We start from the raw sequence: 20,818 nt of genomic DNA, 5'->3' as shown, positions 1-20,818 counted from the left end.
CGTAAGTTGTAGCCATCATATGTGTCATGCAACCTGACTGCAGTAGTCATTACCGTGAGCAACCTACAAGTTGTCATATGCAAGTAAATTTATTTTCTAGTCATCATTGTGATCAGAGCCTGTTTGAGTTATATTATTTTATATTCTACAGCCATAATATATAGAGTCACAATGTTTATTTAGGAGTCATTCATATCCAATATATCTTCCACAGCATCAAGAGACTGAGGCCTACCCATCGTCGCTTCTCGTGAGCCACCATTATTAGGTATATAAGAGTTTGCGTTCATAGTCTATAGAGCCACCATTTTTTGTAGTTGGATCCCAAGCTGTCTCTGCTAAGATTCACCACAATGAGTCATTGTTCACCACACTTTGAATAGTCCTATATTGAGCTTACTAACTAATTTATAAAGCTGTCATCAAAAGCCACCTGGAGCCATTGTTGCAATGCACTTTAAGTCACTATTGCATTACATTGTTAGTTAGCATAACAAGAGGAAGAGGGATGCAATCCTGGTGGTCGATGATTTGGAGAGCCACTGCTCATGAAAGAGTTGTTTAGAGAGGATTAGTAGCTTGCTTATGTATTTGTTGCTCGTTGCTAGTAAAGTTGTCATAATTTCTTGTAATTGTCAAGGCCTAGCAAACGTTAAAGTGAGAGGAAGTAACCACTAGTCCATTTATTAGTGAAGGAGGTTAAAGAGAAGGCTTGAAAGGTATTAATAACCCCCTATCAAGCAATCTATGATTCTATGAGACAAGATAAATGGATCAACTTATCGCTAACAGGAATAATGATGCAACACCAAGATAAACGGATCAAGTTATCACTAACGGGAAGAATGATGCAACACCATTGTTTTTCATTCAATTAGGTCTGTATGATAATATTCTTCTAAATATTGCAGAAGAAACAACCATTTGTAAGGAAGATTGGAAATTTTTAGAGATGACATGCAATTAAAGAGTGAAATCTGTAATAGAAATAATAAGAGAAGATGTAGAAATCCCAATCAAAGAAGAGGAAGATATACAAGTGTGCACCCCATAAATGGGTAATTATATGGGCTCATTTTGCCTCCTAACATAGTTAAATCAACCATTCTCTTAGCTTATTGCATGTTTTTTATTATATTTATGCTTATGGAATGATTTGGGTTATTTATGATGCCATGAGGTCTAATATGTGTTTAATGCAGCTTTTTTGTTGAATTTTGAAGACAAAGTCAAAGATTCAATGGACAATGGGCAGCAATACTTTGAAGTGGAAAAAGGAGAGGATTTATAGGAGGGAATCCCCCTCATTCATTACTCCCCACTTCGAATTCTCCTTCATGCAGCTCAGAGCACAAACAGCCAAATCAATGCACTAGGAGGCAGTCGAGCAAGTGGAGGATAACTTATGTTTATCTCGAGTTTTGGGAGCCAAGACTCCCTGATTTTAAGGAAGCTGTTGGGAGCTTTAGTTGTATAAGTAAAGAGGCCTAGGGCCTCACTGGGGTTGGATTTTTTTTGTATTTTTTCTCTACTCAACTTCGAGCTTACTTTTGGTGACAATTTCATGTAATCATATTACTATTTCGATAATAAAGATGAGATTCTTCTTGAGCTAGCACTGAGTTATCTCAGAGGGTTGAGGCTCTTGGGTTAGGACCCAATCCAAGTAGCCAAGCTCCTCTTGTTTGTATTTATATGCTTTTTTCAGTTTATGGATTAGTTTTTGTTCGATGAATTTCTTTCTTGGTTAAGAATATGTTTCTTTTGGTGATTTAGAAGGTTGTTTCCATTTGTATTTCCCATAGCAGGTTAAATAGTGATATAAAGAAGATACAAAAGGCCAGAAACAATGCCTTGGACTCCTTTCCTCCCTTTGGGACCGTGAACTAAGGCCAAGACCCTCTTGCTGCCACAAAAAAATAGATTTTCCTTCTCCACAGGATTTCTAGTGTTGCAGTTTGTTAGAAGTTTAATGCTTTGCTTTAGATCTCTTTCACCAAGCTAATTTATGTCTTTACAATAAGTCTTCTTCCATGCTTTCTCTCATTATATCATTTTTCAGCATTTCTTTCCATAGCTCATAATGTAGATTAGCTTGATGCAAAATTCTATTTCTTTGATGTACTTAATTTCCTTGCTTGCTTGATCACAATGTTCGACTGCCAGTTCTTTTGTAGCAGATTTCTTCTCAGAGCAGGTCAACCTATCAACCACCACATTCTCTCCCTGATCTATTCCCTACAGGCTCCCCAAATTTCACCTCAAATCTACCATAGTTTTCTATGTTTTTCCATAGGATTTCTTCCTCTCTCCCGACCATCTTTCCCTCTCCTAGTGATCCTTGGTAAACCCTAGGCACCCTAACACATAATACTAGCCTTCATATACTCTTTCTACCCACTCTCACACCTTCAAAACCTTCAAAACTGCTCTCAGCATCCTCCTATAGAACTCCTGTAGACCTCCTGTAAACCCCCTGCGTCCTCCTATAGATTTTCCTGTAGGCTTTCTTTTGAAGGCCGAGTGTGGGAAAAGCCTCCAAAAGGCCACCCAAGACCTCCTAGGACCCATATACACCATCCAAAATGTCCTCAAACCCCAAAGTCAGCCTTCAACACCACCTATTCACTTCCACCTTCACACACAATAAAATACATGCATGTCAATTTCACATAAAAATACATAAAAATCCAAAAAGATGTTTTTTTCTCATTTACTTCTAGAAATAGCTTGAATAGATGTTGTTTACTTCCTTGAGTAGGTAATGGAATTCATTTCATGGTTTTCATAGTGCTTTCTGCAAAAGTAGGATTAGTTGGTTAAGTAGGGTTTGCTAGGTTTACTTTACATTTCAGTCTTTCTCGTTTCTCCAATTAGAGTAGCCTCTCTAGAGTAAGCTTTCATTTCTTTTATCGCACATAAAGCTTCTTCTGAAATCCATAAAAGTGGGCTTGAGCTTCTAATGATCTTGCGCCATCTGACCAAGTGATAGCCTGCAGTAAGAACTAGTACTTGTGCATACAGCACCGTTTCTTCCACGTTTGTTACGAAATATCGGGTTGATAAGAGTAAAGTAGGTAGCCCAGGAGTTGCAACATTATTGTTGCAATACTAGTGCTCATCATATTTTTGCCACTGTTGCCGACGAAGCATCAAAGTATTTTGTGATTACTGCTTTTTTCTATTTCCAATCTCAACATTCTGCTAAGTAGTTTATTTCAGCAAAAGTAGAATAGTTGTTTCTTTCGGTTTCTGAATTTCCTCGCTTTCCTTTCTAATTCTGCAAATTCATTTCAACAAAAGTAGAATAGTTGTTTCTTTTAGTTCTTGCATTTCCTTGCTTTCTTTTTCAATTCTACAAATTTCATTTTGACGAAGTTCATTTCAGTTAGTTGTAATTTGTATTGTTCAATCCATTTCTGTTTTGCAGGTACAATCAGTGAAAAGAAAACAAAAACCAACCAAAAATATTTCCTTTCATGCCTCATAGGAATCGAGATAATTCAGGAAAATTCTTGCCGAACACCCCCACTACATCACATAGCCAACCTTCTCTCTTCTTCGGTGGCAGTGATCAAGAAGAACATTTAGGTGAACAACAAGAGAGATTTGAAGAACCTATATGGGAAGAAGAAGAAGAAAAAATCCCTCCTGAGCCAATGGCTGAAAATAGAAATGTTAGGGGAAATGGAGAAAGAATAAAGGGTACCTCTCCCATTAGGGAGACTAATGGGGACACCAAAATTAAGAATATAAGTCCTTCAGCCCTATCCCACTTCCATGGTTTGACTATAGAAGATCCTGACACCTACTTGTTTGAGTTTGTTGTCATCTATCAAACCTATGGCTATGCAGAAGATGAGAAAAAGTTGAAACTATTCCCTTTTACTCTCAAGGATGCAGCATTGTGTTGGTTCATGGGGTTACATGTCAATAGCATCACAACTTGAGCTCAAATGCAGCAAGCCTTTAATAAAAAATATCGAGACTAATGTAGGTCAAAAGATACCAAGGAATGAATCTTCCAAATGACCATGGGAAGTGATGAATCCTTGCAAGATTATGAATAGAGTCAACCCATAGCCATTACCTCCTCTTCCAATTCATCCATCAAAGGTGAACTCGGAAACATGCTGGAAGACTTCAAAAGTGATATGTTGGAGACTCTTGCCATGCAAATGGATACCTTGCATATTAGAAGGAAACAAGAGGAAGCAGAGAGGGCTTTGGCCATATTTTGTCCTAGATACACCAGGAGGCATCCTAGGAACGAATGTCCATTGAGCTCTATAGAGGTTTGTTGAGTGTATGAAGAAGATCATTTTACAAATAAGTTCCCTTCCTTGCTCGGCCTTAAAGTTGTATACCAGGGGGCTGAAGGAGCCACTGAACCTCTCTATTTCATGAACTAGAGGAGACCACATAGACCCAGACCATACCAACAGGGGATGCAAGGGACATCTTGGGCATACTACAACCCCAACCAAGTCACTTCCATACCTTCTTGGGGCCCTCCTGCTCATCCTTCCTGGTCCCCGCCTCCTCTTTGGTCCTGTCCATCTCAATATCATGCCCAACTAGCCGCTCATTCATTTCAATCCTATGCTCAGCCACAACCTCAGTGGAATGCATCTCATCAGGGGTGGAGGCCCCAATACAACTCTACTCCTGCTCTTTTGCCTCCACCACCTGCTCAACCACAACCATTGCCTCCTGCTCCACCAAGGCAAACCCAAATGCCTACCCATCCGAACCCAAACCCGAACAAGAGACATGCTTAGTAAGTATATAGTGGGGAACCATCATGCCCCACTTATGCTATGGAGATTCAGGAGATTAACCTGTGATCTGGGAAGGTTCTCCCAGATAGCCAACCTCCACCTAGGGAGTTTGGGGAAGATAAAGAGGAAAGTGAATCTAAAGCAATTCCACCCTTTCCTGAGATACTATCTAGGACAACACAGCCTACCCCAGAAGAAACTGAACTTTTGGGAGAATTGAAATAGTTATGTGTGAAGATACCACTTCTCCAAGCCATAAAAGATGTGCCTATCTACAATAGGTTGATCAAAGAGAAGTCCTTTAGGCATTGAGGAAGGCGCAAGAGAGATGCCCCGACCATCAATGTCATAGGAAAACTGTCTGACCTAATGTTAGGGCAGGTAATCTGTCTGAAATATCTGAACCCTAGAAGCTCAGTAGTTGATGTCCAGATCAATTGCACCATGACCCCATATACTTAGATTGATCTTGGAGCTACCATTAATGTGATGACAAAGGACACAATGCTCAAACCTAACCTCCACAGTTCCTTGAGGAAGACCACGACAGTATTGCAACTAGCAGACCACTCCACCATGACCCTTGAAGGGATTGTGGAAGATGTGATGGTCTCCATTGATTCTTGGGAGTACCTTGTTGATTTCCTAGTTCTCTAGCCAAAGGAAAAGCTCACTAGGTATCCTCTCATCTTGGGAAGGCCCTGGTTGGCTACTGCCGATGCCTACATCAGCTGTCGAGCTGGGAACATGACCATCAAGAATGAGCATATGTCCAAACAGTTAATCCTCTACCCTCCTGCCCAACCCTTGCTAGAACATGATCGACCTCTTTGGTTGGAGGAGGAGGATGAGGATGAAGTCTATTCTGCACAACTTTGTGGATTAGAAATCTCCATGGGGGGGAAGCCGCAATATGATGATGATATCATTGAAAATGTAATTCAAAATCCACCCCCCAGTATCTTACCATTAGATGACCTAGTGAAAGAAACCCAAGACAACCCATTAATTGATCTCTGTGTGGCTGAGACGACCTCTCTCCATGTTAAGAATATAGAGTTCGACCTAGGAAGAACCTTGAAAATAAATCCATCCCTATCCCCTTCCTAGGAGAAGGAGTTGTGCATCTTATTGAGAAAACATTTAGATGCCTTCGGCTAGAGTTATAAGGAGATGAAGTGATTTCTGTTTTCCAGTGATTGTTTTATCTATTCTGATGTTTCTGATTGAGTAATCTTGTTGTTTCTCCATTTGTCTGTCTCTGAGTATAAATTCACTGTGTGTTATGTATGCTCTGATCTAACAAAATGAACACATAAATTTTCTAGTTTTTAAACTATTTCCTTATCGCTACTAGGACGGAGTGAGTTCTCACTACCTACAAAAATTGAAGAGAACAAAATGATGGAGCAAAGAATTACTTTGAGTTCTCACTTTCTGAAAAAAATTGAAGAAAACAAAATGATAGAACCCATTGTTGACTAAAATTGAAGAGAACAAGTAACCCAAACTAGAGAAACGAGTACATGCCCATACAAAAAAAAAATATCGGAGCCCCTGCACTCCAGATTGCTAATTAAAATAGAAAAAAAGACTGAAGGAAAAATCCACTAGACAAATCACAGCTGTGGGGTTTTACTGGTTCCATAACACAAAGTCCCGATCAAAGAGAAAGCCACAATTGCCAGCTGCACAAAGATCTAAATCTAGGACCCAATCTGGGACCCTTTCTTCAACTTCATCTACAACAACATCAGCATTTGTTAATTCCAAATCTGTCACGGAAATTTACAATAGTTCACCCAATTCAATGCACAGTAACACTCGAGATCAATATTACTCGACTTGTGCAATACCAGTTTCTGCATTCACCAAGAACGATTATGACATGCAGGCCATGTACGAAGAAATGAGTAAAACATCAATATATGTTCCGACTAAAACTTTGCCAAACCCTTCTAATAGTCTAGCCAATGCCATAGTCTAGTTGCGTCCCCTCTCGGCAGTCGTTGAAGGATCTAGAAAAAACTGTCCATCGTTACGTTTTTTTGTCGCTCGAGGGATTTTTCGAGCAAGATTTTGATAAGATCTCCTGCCACCTCATCTTTCTTTTCATCTACCATGGGAGGCCATCGGGATTTGTAGGGCTGGTCTTGCAAAGGGTTGACCAATTCAATCCCTAACTCCTTATATCATGACCTCGTTGGGGACATGCAAAGAAAAACAGAGAAGAAAAGCAGACCACTCTGATACTACTGATCCGGATTTAAATAACAACACAACAAATTACAAAGATAACCATCAACATAGAGATGTAGTGGAAATAATACTTCATTTCATTAATATAAAATATTGAAATATGCTTACAAACAGAGATGGAAATAAACCAGCTAGGGTGATGGTGGCTTATCTCTGAGAAGAGATGTGGCGGCTACCTGCCCCTGAACTATGTTACAATGAGGCTCGAAGGCCTATTTATTGTTGAGAAACAATGAAAAACCCTAAACATCCAAAAACCTAACCCTAGAAGATGAAACACCAAACTGTGGGCCCCGTTTGGGTAAATTGGCACATCAACTTCCCTCAGTCGTAACATTGGCATATGATCTCCATTTGAAATGCACAATATCTCGTTAAAAATATCTATCCGAGAATTACAACTTTGGTAAGAGCAACATGGGTCCATGGATCGATGTTGCTCCCAGTTTTCCTAAAAATTGTTGTTTAGGGCCTCAAAACGGCACCAGAAGTTCAAGACCCAAATAACTGCTAAAAATAGTAATTGTGCTGCAAGTAAGGAAACTGAAAAAAAATGAGAGAAACAATGGTGGGGGTCCAAGTGGATTTGATAGGTGGCCACTAATATCCACCTGGATGAGGAGTACGACTATCATTTTGAACAGTGTGTGGTATGTTGTCTTAAGGCCTCAGGGCAAGTCAATGGTTAGTTCTAGGTTGCTTTATAAGGTAAAGCAAGTAGCTGATGGCAGTGTTGAGAAACATAAGGCAAGGTTTGTTGCCGGGGTTTCTCACAGGTCAACGGGATCAACTGTCAACTTAGATGGGGTGGAAGATCCACCAGATGGATGTGAAGACAACATTCCTTAATGGGAAGATTGAGGAGGAGATGTACATTGAGTAGCCAGAGGGTTTCAAAACCTTCAATCGTGACTCACATGTGTGCAGACTCAAGAGGGCTTTGTATGGGTTGAAGCAAGCACCCCGTGCTTGGTACACTATGATCGATAGCTATTTCATGGGTTTGGGCTTCACCAAGAGTGAAGCAGATGTGAACCTTTACCACATCATCGTATAAGGTAAACCATTGATCATTGTTATTTATGTTGATGATCTGATTTTGACAGGTGATGATCAGCTGATACAGTCTTGCAAGGAGGACCTTGCAAGCGAGTTCGAGATGAAGGACATGGGCCTTATGCACTACCTTCTAGGCATGGAGGTGTGGCAGAAAGATGGGGAAGTATTTGTGTCTCAAGGCAAGTATGCCAATGAGATACTCAGGTGTTTTCACATGGAGAAGTGCAAGCCCATGCAGACTCCTCTAGCTAGGAACTAGAGGAAGGAAGATGCTACTTCAGGTGAGGTAGTAGCTATTACTATTTATCGGTAGCTGGTGGGTTCACTTATGTATCTGGTGAGTACACGACCCAACTTATGCTTTGCGGTGAACCAACTGAGTCAAGCTATGGTTCAACCTACCAAGCTATTTTGGAAGGCAGCGAAGCATGTGCTGAGATACCTCAGAGGCACATCTCAGTTCAGATTTTGGCACAGACAGACAGAGGGAGTGAAGCTTCAGGGCTTCACGAATGCAGAATTGGGCAGGGAGTCCATCAGACCAACAGAGCACTTCTGGAGGAATCTTCAACCTTGGTTCAGCAACAATTTCCTGGTACAGCAGGAAACAGAGGTCAGTTGCATTTAGCTCAGCAGAGGCCAAATACATGGCTGCTAGTCAGGCTGCACGTGAGGCCATTTGGATGCGGAAGATTCTAGTGGGATTGTTTGGTCAAATGATGGATCCTACAGTGATCTACTGCAATAACTAGAGTTGTATCAAACTCTCAGAGAATCTAGTTTTTCATGACAAGTCCAAGCACATTGATATCTGGTATCACCATCCTCGAGACTATGTGGTCAAGAGGATCATGTTATCGTTGTATGTTTCGACCGAGGAATAGGATGCAAATATTTTGACTAAGGCATTGTCAAAATGCAAGTTCGAGTTCCATAGAGACATGATTGGGGTTACTGATAATCCCTTTCCTGTTGAGAGGGAGTGTTGAAAATAGCAACAAGAAATGCTAAAAATAGAATTGCTAAAAATAACACCGCTATAAATAGTAGTTCAGCCAGTGTTGATCTTAGCAACAATGGATGGAAAAATGGAAGCGCTAAAAATAGCATTCTATAAATAGCATTTCGAGATAGCTTCCTACTTTAGTCAGTCCCTAAACTAAAATAGAGAGGTAAAATTTGAATTTGACCTTGGCAGTTGTTTGTAAAATAATTAATTAATTCATCTTGAGTTAATTAGTTAAGGAAAATCAAACATGAAGTATATGTGGGGACATGCAACAGTTTCTCCACTAATTGAGGAATTTATCCACCAATTAAAGAGATAAGGATGAGTTGTAATGTTGAGTTATAATTAGTTGGCTTAGTTAACTGATTCAAGTCCAGTTAGATTAATTCAAAGAGTTTGTTGAATCAATGTAAGTTTAGCTAGTTAATGCTTGCATGCATGTAACTACTGCACTTTAGGTAACTGATTATTATCTCATAAATAACTCATGCATGTCAGTTCAGACAAAGACCCAGTTGAGATCAGATGGAGGGGCAGTGTACTATGAGTTGCTAGAATATTCCATTGTGAATATTCCTTGTAGGCAGAAGGAATTATTTCCTTGAGGATTGCACAATTACTTCTTCAGGTTTAGTGAGTGTGATGAGGGAAATTCACATATGTGACATCATTGGACCCCAAGAAAAATTGCCCAAGGAAATAGGAGGCTTGGAGGGCTTGAGGAGGACATATACTATGTCTGTTTAGTCTATTAGTTGTATTGTTTGATAACAAAGAGAGCAAGATAGCTTGAGAGTTGATTCTTTTTGTAAGTTGAACAAGATTTCCACTTGTATGATAATACAGAGTTGGAGTTTTAGGCTGAGGCTTTCCCCGTGATATTTCTTTTGTGTTATGTGTGATTGATTTCTCTTCCTCAGTTATATGTGTTCTCTTGATCTTTCTCAATTCGATTAAGCTTCCGTAAAGTGTTGTAGAAGTAGATCTTGTATTGTGTTTTAGTATATTGCGTAATCTATTGATTTACAGTGGGAATTTCTACACATAGGTCATAGCCATCATATGTGTCGTGCGAATCAGCCGCGGTCATCATTACTATGAGCAACCTACAAATTTTCATTTGCATGTAAATTTCTTTACTAGTCATCATTCTGATCAGAGCCAAGGAAGAATCAAAACCAATTTGATTTAGATTATTCAAGATTCTATGACCACAATATGTAGAGTCACATTGCTTATTTAGGAGTCATGCACATCCAATATAGAATCCACAACAGCAAGAGATTGAAGACCTACCACCGTCACTTCTGGTGAGCCACCATTGTTAGGTATCTAAGAGTTTTTGTTTGTAGTGTGTAAAGCCACCATTACTTTTAGCTGACGGATCCGTGAGTGGTCTACACTTAGAGTTGCCACACCGATCATTTCACAACTAGAGTTAACAATCAGCAATAATTGTTCACCACACTTTGAATAGTCGTAGAGTGAGTTTACTACCTGATTTACAAAGCAATCATCACAAGCCACTAGGAGCCATTGTTGCTATGCACTATAAGTCACCACTGCACTACAAAGCCATTGCTCAAGAAAGAGTTGTTTAAAGAGGATTTGTACCTCATTGCTAGGAGCTCTTGCTCGTTGTTAGTAAAGCTTTCATAGTTTCTTATCACCGTCAAGAGCTAGTCACCATTAAAGTGAAACGAAACAACCACTAATCCATTGTTTAGTGAAGGAAATTAAAGCGACCACTTCAAAGGCATGAATATCACCCATGTCAAGCAGTTTATGATGCTATGACATTTGCCAGGATTGGACAACTAGATCTGTGGGGATCAAACCTCCCCAGCCAACCATTGGACCGTATCCTCAGGACTCTCAAAAATTATTATAGAAAAATTTGTTGAAGAAATTGCAAAAGATTTTGATATCGCAGAAATTATTGGAAACATTATGGAAGAGCCCACTAAAGCATAAGAATATAAACAAGACACATACACTTTAGTTGTCCTAAACACTGTAAGCATGTCTATTGTAGAAGGGAAAAGTTATGTCACAAGATCCAGAGCACGAGCATAGTGATGATACTAAAGACCAGTATACAAATACACGTGTCTAGAATGAACTTGGAATTGTGTTTGCAACAACAATAATAGGCGAGGATAATGTAGAAGTTTAAAATTGAATTTAATTATAACACTGGATTAACTTTTATTAGAGTGGCTTTCAAAGCCCAAGTATAAAAAAGAAGAAAGTAGTTATGGAAACAATACAATCACTCAAACATAAATTTAATTATAAAATTGGATTAACTTTATTAGAGAGTGGCTTTCAAAGCCTAAGTATAAAAAAGAAGAAAGTAATTATGGAAACAATACAATCACTAAAAAAATTTCATGAGAATAAATTAAGGCAACCATCACAACTATTATTGTTTTAGATCTTACACAAGTCAAAAGAAAAGCTCAATCAACAAGGACACATTGAGAGAGATAACTAGAGTAAAGCTGAAGCTACAAACAAAGAAAAGTTATGCAAAACATAGAGTTTGGAGTATGAGAAAGGAAAAAGTTATAAAACATAGGGTTGAGGACAACTTGCACCACGTGCACGAAGAAGTAAAACAAGTTTTTTACTTGATTTCAAATATTGTAAGATTAACTAAAACTTAGGCTATCAAGCACTAGTGGTTGAGGTTATGGAGTTGTTAGAGAATAATCTCTCATCTGAATTGAAGTCATCAAGTCTATTTTGAATTATTTTTAGAAAGCGAAATTCAAGTGTGAGTTGGGTGTCAATGATATGTGTTTCAGCCCAGCTATTCTTTAAGTGTTTTGAGATAATTTATATACCTTTAAGCAATTCAAAACGTTTAATGTGTTATCAGAAACATCAAAAACCGAAAAGATTCCTCTTAGCACATTAAACACTTGACGAGGCTGCCGAAAATTGTATCGCTTCATTTCTCCAGAATGCTGATTTGAAGACTTCTAAAAAAAATATTCGCAAACATGTAATCCTTCCCATTTTCATATATTTTTTTTATTTAAAACTAAAAATTCTGGAAGGCCTATTCGAGAATAGATACGTGAATTGTAATCGGTTAATTGACCTCATATTTTAAAATACTATTGTCAAGATGCAAATACTTGACTAGCAAGCCGTGACTGAGCTTTATCTTCTTATTTTTTTTCATTAAAAGACGAAACAGGGTTAAATGCATTGGATATTTGTCTTCCATTCAGAATTGATTTTGAGCAACACATAAACAGGATTAAGTGTACAGTGTAACTTTTCTGAGTTTTGCCATTTTTTCAGTGAGCAATATATTTTCTAAAAAAAAACGATTTTTCTATTCTTTTCCAACATTGATTTTGGACAGATGAGGGTGGTAATGATATGTACCTTCAAAATTAAGAGTGTCAGGTAACTCGACCGGCCAGCAGTGGGAACTCGGTCCAAGGAGCGATCAGGAAATAGTTAAAAATATATTTTTAAGGGGAAATTTATGTGTGCGTTTTACTTTCCTAGACATAACAGAGATGCTTCATTTTTATATAAAAAGATGTCTTTTGTTTATAACTTCTTCATCGGTTACGCTAAATTATCTGTACGTTTTACTTTCATAGACATACGAGAAATGCTTCATTTTATGTAAACATATATCTTTTGTTTATATCTTCTTCGCCCGATACATTAATTTATCTGGTAAAATAAATTTATCGGTGTATTTTGCCAGAAATATATTTTTATGTAAAAATATGGTTTTTTTTGTATTTTACCAGTGACCAGTATAATTTTTTTCCTTTCAGAATTTATTTTGAGCAACATACACATAAACTGGAATAATTGCAGGGCACCCTAATTTACAGTAGAGGATTTTGAGGAAAACATTATGCATTTGAAGACAGACTTTATGATGTTGAAGCTGAGAGGTTAGAGTGTTTGAGACAGTGTCTTACAAGATAATAGAAAATTTGAGGAGCTCATAGGGGTATGTGTCAAATCAGTGACCAAGCTGTCTAATACTGAGGACCAACACAAGTCCCTCACAAAGCACCAACACAAGTCCCTCACAAAGCAGAAAGAGGAGTATAATTGGGAGTTCCAAAGTAGCCCTTTATAAGAGTACATAAATGAGGCTTGCAACACTACCAACCCACCTTTATACACTGGGAAAAGTAGCGCTGAGTTCTCCAAATGCATCATGTTGGGTGACCGAATGGGGCAGCATGAGTTGAACAACGAGCAACATCAACATAGTAGATTTGCAAGTATTCATCATTCCCAAGGTATGGATTGGTGAAAGGTTATTAGTTGGTACTCTACTGATGGGTTGATTCCCACTCAAAGCCAAGGGCATATTGCATCTTGGGCCCTTTGGCATGGACAATGATGTAGGGTTGTGATGCTACCATAACCCACAGGTCCGAGGACTTGGGTGGAATTGGGATCTAGGAGACTACATTGGGAGCAGGATTGGATTGTTTGGGATCTAGGTATCTAAAGATCCATTGATGATCATTTAGCATGGAGGTATGGAATAACAAACCCAGTTGTATGGGACCTTGGCATCAATAATTTTGTTGTGGATAGCAATGTATATTGCTTGAGGGAAACCAATCTTATATGGTCCAAATAGATGAAACCTACCCATGGTATTTTTTCCCATGGTATCTGCCCCTAGTATTTTACTTCTTTTTTAGATGGGAAATAATAAACTAAGGCTTCTAGAGAATCCATCAAATCTATTAAAGGGGATAGGAGCTAGACATTAGATCATTCTGGGTTAAACAATAAACTAAGACTTCTAGAGAATCCATCAAACCTATTAAAGAGGATAGGAGTTATGCATTGGATCATTCTAGGTTTATCTATCTTATTGTGTTTTCTTGAGAACTTGGAGTGACGAAGACCCGACCTGTGTGATTTGTCTAGTGGACTTGTGCTTTAGTCTTGTTTTCTATTTTAATTAGCAGTGTCGGAGTGTTGGAGAATCTAATTCCAACCACTTTCTAGGTGTCAAAACCATCCCTCCTGGTGTATTAGTTGAGTTTCAGTTCGTTTAGTTTAGTGAGTTTCACTGATGTTTCCAATGTAATCTTATTTAACTGGTTCATAATACTGAGAAGAGTAGTCCTCTGCCCCATTCTCTTCAATTTTGGTTAACAGTGGGTTCCATCATCTTGTTCTCTTCAATTTTTGTCAGAAAGTAAGAACTCAAAGTAATCTTTTGCTCCATCATTTTGTTCTCTTCAATTTTTGGAGTCAGTGAGAACTCACTCCATAAGGAAATAGTTAAAAAAAAATAATAATGATGTGTTCATTTTACTTTCATAGACATACGAGAATTCCTTAATTTTTATGTAAACATATGTCTTTTGTTTATACCTTCTCCATACGGTACACAAACGTGCAGAGTATATAACTACGTGAACTTTGTTTATACCTTCTCCATAGGGTACACAAACGTCCAGAGGGTATATAAGTATGTGAACTTTGTTTATACCTTCTCCATAGGGTACACAAACGTCCAGAGAGTATATAACTATGTGAACTTTGTTTATAACTTGTCCATAGGGTACACAAACGTCCAGAGGGTATATAACTATGTGAATTTCATTTGCATTCAAGAATAATACATAAACGACGCGCACATTACCCACATTGCCTCCATTCAAAAGAAAGGCAGGGATGTTGTCGCTGAGGCTATTGTTTTAAAATATATTTACAACTTCAATGGAAATTAAAATTCAGTAGGTTGCGGACACACAGTGGAGTCGAAGCAAGCCTCTGGGCTTGCTAAGCAGAGAGACAGCCGGAAAGGAAGGTGAAAGGAAGATTCTGAGACTCCACAGTGAAAGAAGAGTAAAAGGAGGTACTAGGGTTTCTTAAAAACAACTCTCACTGTTGCGCTGGACGCTAGCATTTTCAGGTTTAGGTCTGATTTTAATAATGATTACACTTCATAGATTGTTTATATAAACTTTGTGTAGGGTTTTAGTGTTTACGCATTTCATTAAATTGTAGTGTTTTGACAGGGAGTTCAGTCAGAGGGCGTGCCTTTTCTTCTTTATCTATCAAGACTGCTTGTGAAACCGCATTTATATAATTCATTTAACAAGTACCTAAAACCATAATTGAAGAAAATCAAAGAGAGGCCATCATTTTGGCGTTTTGGCTCCGGATGAGTAAGTCAAGTTAATCCTGATGAAGCGTAGAAGTGACGCGACTTCCTGGGAATGGATCATTAACAATTTGAAAACCGAATAAAAATTATCGCAGGCAAGGAGAGAAAGAAACCTTAGTATGCTTCCGAGACGACCGTTCATTCTCTAACGCTTGAAAACCGAGAAGGTGAACATCTGTCCCAATATATAACGACCAACCTTGCGCTCTTTGCTTTCGCTCATGACGATTATTAACATCCAAGGCATAGGCGGGTGAAAGAGGTCATTAAACGGCACAACAGCAGGCCGAAGGTCCTTTTGATTACGCTGTGCAATGAATCCCTCGCCTCTGATCTTGACGATAGTATCAGAGAGCATTGAAATAATTCAGGCAAAAGCAAGTGTGGAAGCTCCAAGATTATAAAACACGTACGGAAAGGAAGACGAGGCCGTCAGTCTCTGCCTTCGTTTGAGGCGTTTTTCACTTTTCCCGCCTATGGAAACCGCGAAAATTGAAATTTAGACATTTTCCCGCCTATGGAAGCCGCGAAAAGTGAAATTGAAAATTTTGAAACTTTAAATTTAAACACCCTAACATAAATGAGTTTATATGTATATTACAAATGTTGCCGTGGTTATGGGGGTTGAGGAGGTGGGTTTAAAATAGATTTTGGTACCATCTTGAAAACAGTATTTTATTTTTAAGCAAATTGTTTTATCTGATATATAATTAATCCTTAATTTAAATTCAATTTAATATTTAAATAAACAATTTCACATAATGTTGCGTATCATTATTTCAAAAACCAATGAATATCATTTTAAATTCAAGTTATTATTTCAGATAAAATGACATAATAATGACAGAGCGTACCACTAATTAAGAAAGCAATGAAACCAACGTTATAGGATTTTCTGTAATGGATATATTTGTGCCAAAAACTCAACCCAATTTGCTTCCGACCAAGTTTTACGTTTTATCCACGACGGTAAAAAAATCGCAGAAATGGAACTTGTACCATTCAAACATATTCAGCTTTTAATATGGAAAGGTAAACTTATAATTGGATAAGAATAAGATAATAGAAACGATAAAGTCTCTTTAGAACCACACATTTAAACAGTCCCAGGGTAACTGTAGCCAACTGCGAGCGCGCCCACAAAAAATTGGGAAACTGCAATGCTCGCATAAAGACTTGGACATGATGTTTCCATCCAGCGATGGAATGAAAGAATCTTAAAATTAACATTATCCCGATGAATTATGTATGTACAATTGCTTATCTCAGCGTGGGAGAGCGGAGCATTAATTACAAAAGAATAATTGAATGTGAGGGGAGAGCGGAGCATGAATTACAAAAGAATAATTGAATGTGAGGGAGCATGAATTACAAAAGAATAACTGAATGTGAGGGGGCATGAATTACAAAAGAATAATTGAATGTGAGGGGAGGTCGGAGCATGAATTACACAAGAATAACTGAATGTGAGGGAGCATGAATTACAAAAGAATAATTGAATGTGAGGGGAGGTCGGAAAGCACTCAGTCACCCACCAGTACTACGACTAAGAAGTTGTATACACTGCAGTCTGCAACATCCCTTTCTTTTCACATGAGACGCTTATAAAATCTATGAATTACATAGCGACAACGTATAAAATCTTAAGCTTTAGAAGCTAAGCCGAGATTGAATAGGGCCACGGAGAAACTAGGAGCTCCAGATTGTCATGAAGTGGCCATGAAAAATGCCTTCATATCTGCAAAAAGGAAAGCAAACTCACGCACATGGAGAGTGAGAATCAACCCCTTCCTTTTACAATCAATGTTCTTGGCCTCGTGCTGATTCTACAGAAGGAGAATTATATATAGCGTACCAAGAAATACGTAGCTCCATGCTCCAGGCTTGTGAGTCCAAATTCATTAACTAGAACAGACTCGCCAGAGGAATTTAGAAGAAGACCATCATTCCCGAAGAAATCCCCGAAATTTATAGGGCCTGAAGGGATTGTAGTTGGGACGTCATTGATGAATACAGTTATTGATGGGTTGGGGTTAGTGATAGAGCCCTCTTGCACCCCTCCTATTCCTGCACACCAAGATTAGTATCAGACATGGCCGAGACAACTTATTTACTGCAATGACGACAATGTCTATGTTTCCATGCACTCTTGCATCTTCATGTCAATACACGAGAATGATTTTGTTCCAGTGATGTACCTTCATTCACTATGCTTTGAGCTTCTGCTGCTGTGGCTTCTATTGCTTGCATATTACAGAGTTCATTAATGTTACTCATTTCATCGTACACGGTGTGAAGATCATAATGATGCCCGGCAGATGAAGATACCGGCGCAGCAGAAGAGAAGCAATATTGATCTCCAATGTTAGCCGGAATGGCATTGAGTGGACTTTCGGAAGGGTTCAGCAAAGTTTCAGGCGGCGCAGATGTTGATGTATTCAGATGATCATATTGATTCTCAGCAGATGAATAAAGTGGAGCGGCAGAAGAGAAGCAATATTGATCTGTTGATGTATTCAGATGATCATAATGATTCCCAGCAGATGAATAAAGTGGGGCCGCAGAAGAGAAGCAATATTGATCTCCAATGTTAGCCTGCATGGCATTGGGTAGACAATTAGAAGGGTTTGGCAAAGTTTTAGTCGGAACAGATATTGATGTTTTACTCATTTCTTCGTACACGGCCTGCGTGTCATAATCATTCTCGGCGAATGCAGAAACTGGCGTTGCACAAGTGGCGTAATATTGATCTCCAGTGTTAATGTGCATGGAATTGGGTGAACTATTGTAAATTTCCGTGACAGTTTTAGAATTAACAGTTGAAGATACCGGCGCAGCAGAAGAGAAGTAATATTGATCTCCAATGTTAGCCGGCATGGCAATGAGTGGACTTTTGGAAGAGTTCAGCAAAGTTTCAGGCGGAGCAAATGTTAATGTATTCCCAGCAGATGAATAAAGTGGAGCAGCAGAATTGAAGCAATATTGATCTCCAATGTTAGGCTGCATGGCATTGGCTAGACTATTAGAAGGGTTTGGCAAAGTTTTAGTCGGAACAGATATTGATGTTTTACTCATTTCTTTGTACACGGCCTGCATGTCATAATCATTCTCGGCGAATGCAGAAACTGGCGTTGCACAAGTGGAGTAATATTGATCTCCAGCGTTACTGTGCATTGAATTGGGTGAACTATTGTAAATTTCCGTGACAGATTTGGAATTAACAGATGTTGATGTTGATGTAGATGAAGTTGAAGAAAGGGTCCCAGACTGGGTCCTAGATTTAGATCTTTGTGCAGCTGGCAATCGCGGCTTTCTCTTTGATCGGGACTTTCTGTTCTGGAACCAGTAAAACACGTTTGCGTCTCCAACTTGTCCGAACACCTCTAGCTGCGCTCTGATTCTCTTTATTTCTTCTCTTGGAGGACTCACCACGCCAGATTGGAAAATAGCTTCCAATATCCTTATCTGCTCTGGTTTCGGATTCCATCTGGTCCTCCCTTTGGGCTGGCTCGTCTCCCTCTCCAGTGCATGATTATGTGACGTTTCACCTGTTGCATGTAAAATATATCAATCGAAATAATTGTCAATACTCTATTCGGATACTTGGACTCATATTGCCAATTGGGTTTGACATAAATGGCTAGAACATGTTAAAGAAATGTGATTAAAATAAATTGAAAAAATACAAGGGTGTAGAAAGAAATTTAAAATTTTCAAAACAATTATATTTTTTTAAATGAGCCATTCTCATAAAAGGGCGTAAGATTAGATTAATAATGTTTTCGTAAGTATGTTTGAATATGACTAAAAAAGAGATCGATGACATTTTGAGATTCAATTCTCAAAGGAATAAGGTATGATATAATTATGTCACTTAATACTTGGTTTATAGAAATCATTTCAAAAGTTTTATATAGAATTGTTTTGTATGGTTTTTTTTTTTAAATATATCTACATCTCTCTTTCTTTCTAATACCCTTCAACCAGTAAAAATAAGAATATATAAGATTGCGAAGATTCAGTAAACCTGCTAAACCTTATTTAAGGGAATTAATGATCATATTATAATTATCATGGACCCTGATCACCATGAATGAAATCTCCTGAATAGGGTCTACAATGATACAATGTCAAATACTGACATAAAGGTCGATATTGAAAGTAGTCACTAGACGCAGAGGATGATGTAGTGAAAAGTTAACATATCGTGATTGTAAATTGGGATTCAAGAAAGTTGCAAAATGATCTCTGTCCAGTAACTGCAAATTTTATTTTGAATTTTTGTAATGAGGGATAATGTTTAACTGCAAAGATTCAGAAAACCTACCGAAGCTTATTTAAGGAAATTAATGGTCATATTATAATTATTATGAACCCTGATAACCCTAAATGGAACCTCTTGAATAGTCCTACAGTGAATACAATGTCCAATAATAATATAAACGTCGATATTGAAATTAGTCACTAGTTGCAGAGCATGATACAGTGAAAAGTTAACCTAAAGGGATTGTAAATTGAGATTCAAGAAAGTTGTAAAATGGAATGTTTATTTTGACTTTTTGTAATGAGAGATAATAGCATTGTCTAAAAAGGTTTGTTGAAAAGATGTATTGAAAAAGAAAAATGTGTATTGAACTGCCTCCGTAAGCATGAGCGGAATTGCATTATATCGATGCGTCTAGATGTGAATGAAATAGGACTCTATATACCCGGCATCTGGGCAAACTGGATTAAGTTTGGACTTGCGGCCCAGGGGATATTACTTACCTGGTTCAGAGTAAGGCCACCTCATCGTGGAAGAATCAGACGTTTCAGAAAGTTGATTGCCTGACGAGGTTGACGACTGGGTTTTTATGAACATACTGGTCCATTGCTTCTGCGAATTCATGTTGTTAGAATGGAGGGGGGTTCTCTCTAAATCTTTCCTTCTACTCGGCCTTGAACCCGCTCCTCCGCTGTTGCTGCTGCAATTTACAGATTAAAATGCACAATGAAACTGTAATTACTTGTGTAACAGTAACTCCCAATTTATAAAGCACCTAGAAATGCCATTATCACGCACACCTCGAATGGAATATCTCGAAATTAGATGAGCATAGCTGGACAACAGCAGGCAAATGGTGCGATATTTTACATATTGGGGTTCGTTACACCACGGATCCAATGGACTTCAAATGTTCGAAAGTCAAATTACGATAAATCGGGAAGTCAAATTACGATTAACTGGCTTGGACTTGCCTAGAATCCCACGTACTTTATTATAAAATTCATGTGATATAAGATGCTAGACACCGGAGCTTGTCTAAGAGGGCATACTTGGATACCGGCACATCATATCCAGGGCTTTACTTCTAGCTTAAAAGCCGGATTGCCTCGATTATTATGAGTTGGCTTCCACGCATAGAAATTTGCATCATGGTTTTCGAGTTAAAAAAAATTACATCTTGTAAGTAAATATTTTGCAATTGTAGAAAATTCATAATTTTCAAATTATCCAGATTTATTATTTAAATGTTTAAAATG

General features: G+C 38.3%; 1 protein-coding gene across 1 annotated transcript in view; it reads right to left on the bottom strand.

The window, feature by feature from the left end:
- The window catches only part of LOC149159045 (WUSCHEL-related homeobox 12-like), a 31,360-nt gene extending 11,177 nt beyond the window's left edge, over nt 1-20,183 (bottom strand). Inside the window, exons 1-4 of the mRNA XM_089434170.1 lie at nt 20,063-20,183; nt 18,484-18,843; nt 17,494-17,652; nt 17,161-17,362 (exon numbers count right to left, since the gene is read on the bottom strand). Of these exons, the coding sequence (XP_089290296.1) occupies nt 17,161-17,362; nt 17,494-17,652; nt 18,484-18,843; nt 20,063-20,183 (842 nt within the window). The remainder of the gene's footprint in view (nt 1-17,160; nt 17,363-17,493; nt 17,653-18,483; nt 18,844-20,062) is intronic.
- Between the last annotated feature and the right edge of the window lie 635 nt (nt 20,184-20,818).

This window comes from Pinus tabuliformis, chromosome 5_2 (genome assembly GCF_031772625.1).
Source record: "Pinus tabuliformis cultivar Carrire ecotype Pingquan chromosome 5_2, CPIR1, whole genome shotgun sequence".
NCBI lineage: Eukaryota > Viridiplantae > Streptophyta > Pinopsida > Pinales > Pinaceae > Pinus > Pinus tabuliformis.
Note: the sequence above shows the minus strand (reverse complement) of the source record. Positions and strands in the feature narration are given on the sequence as shown.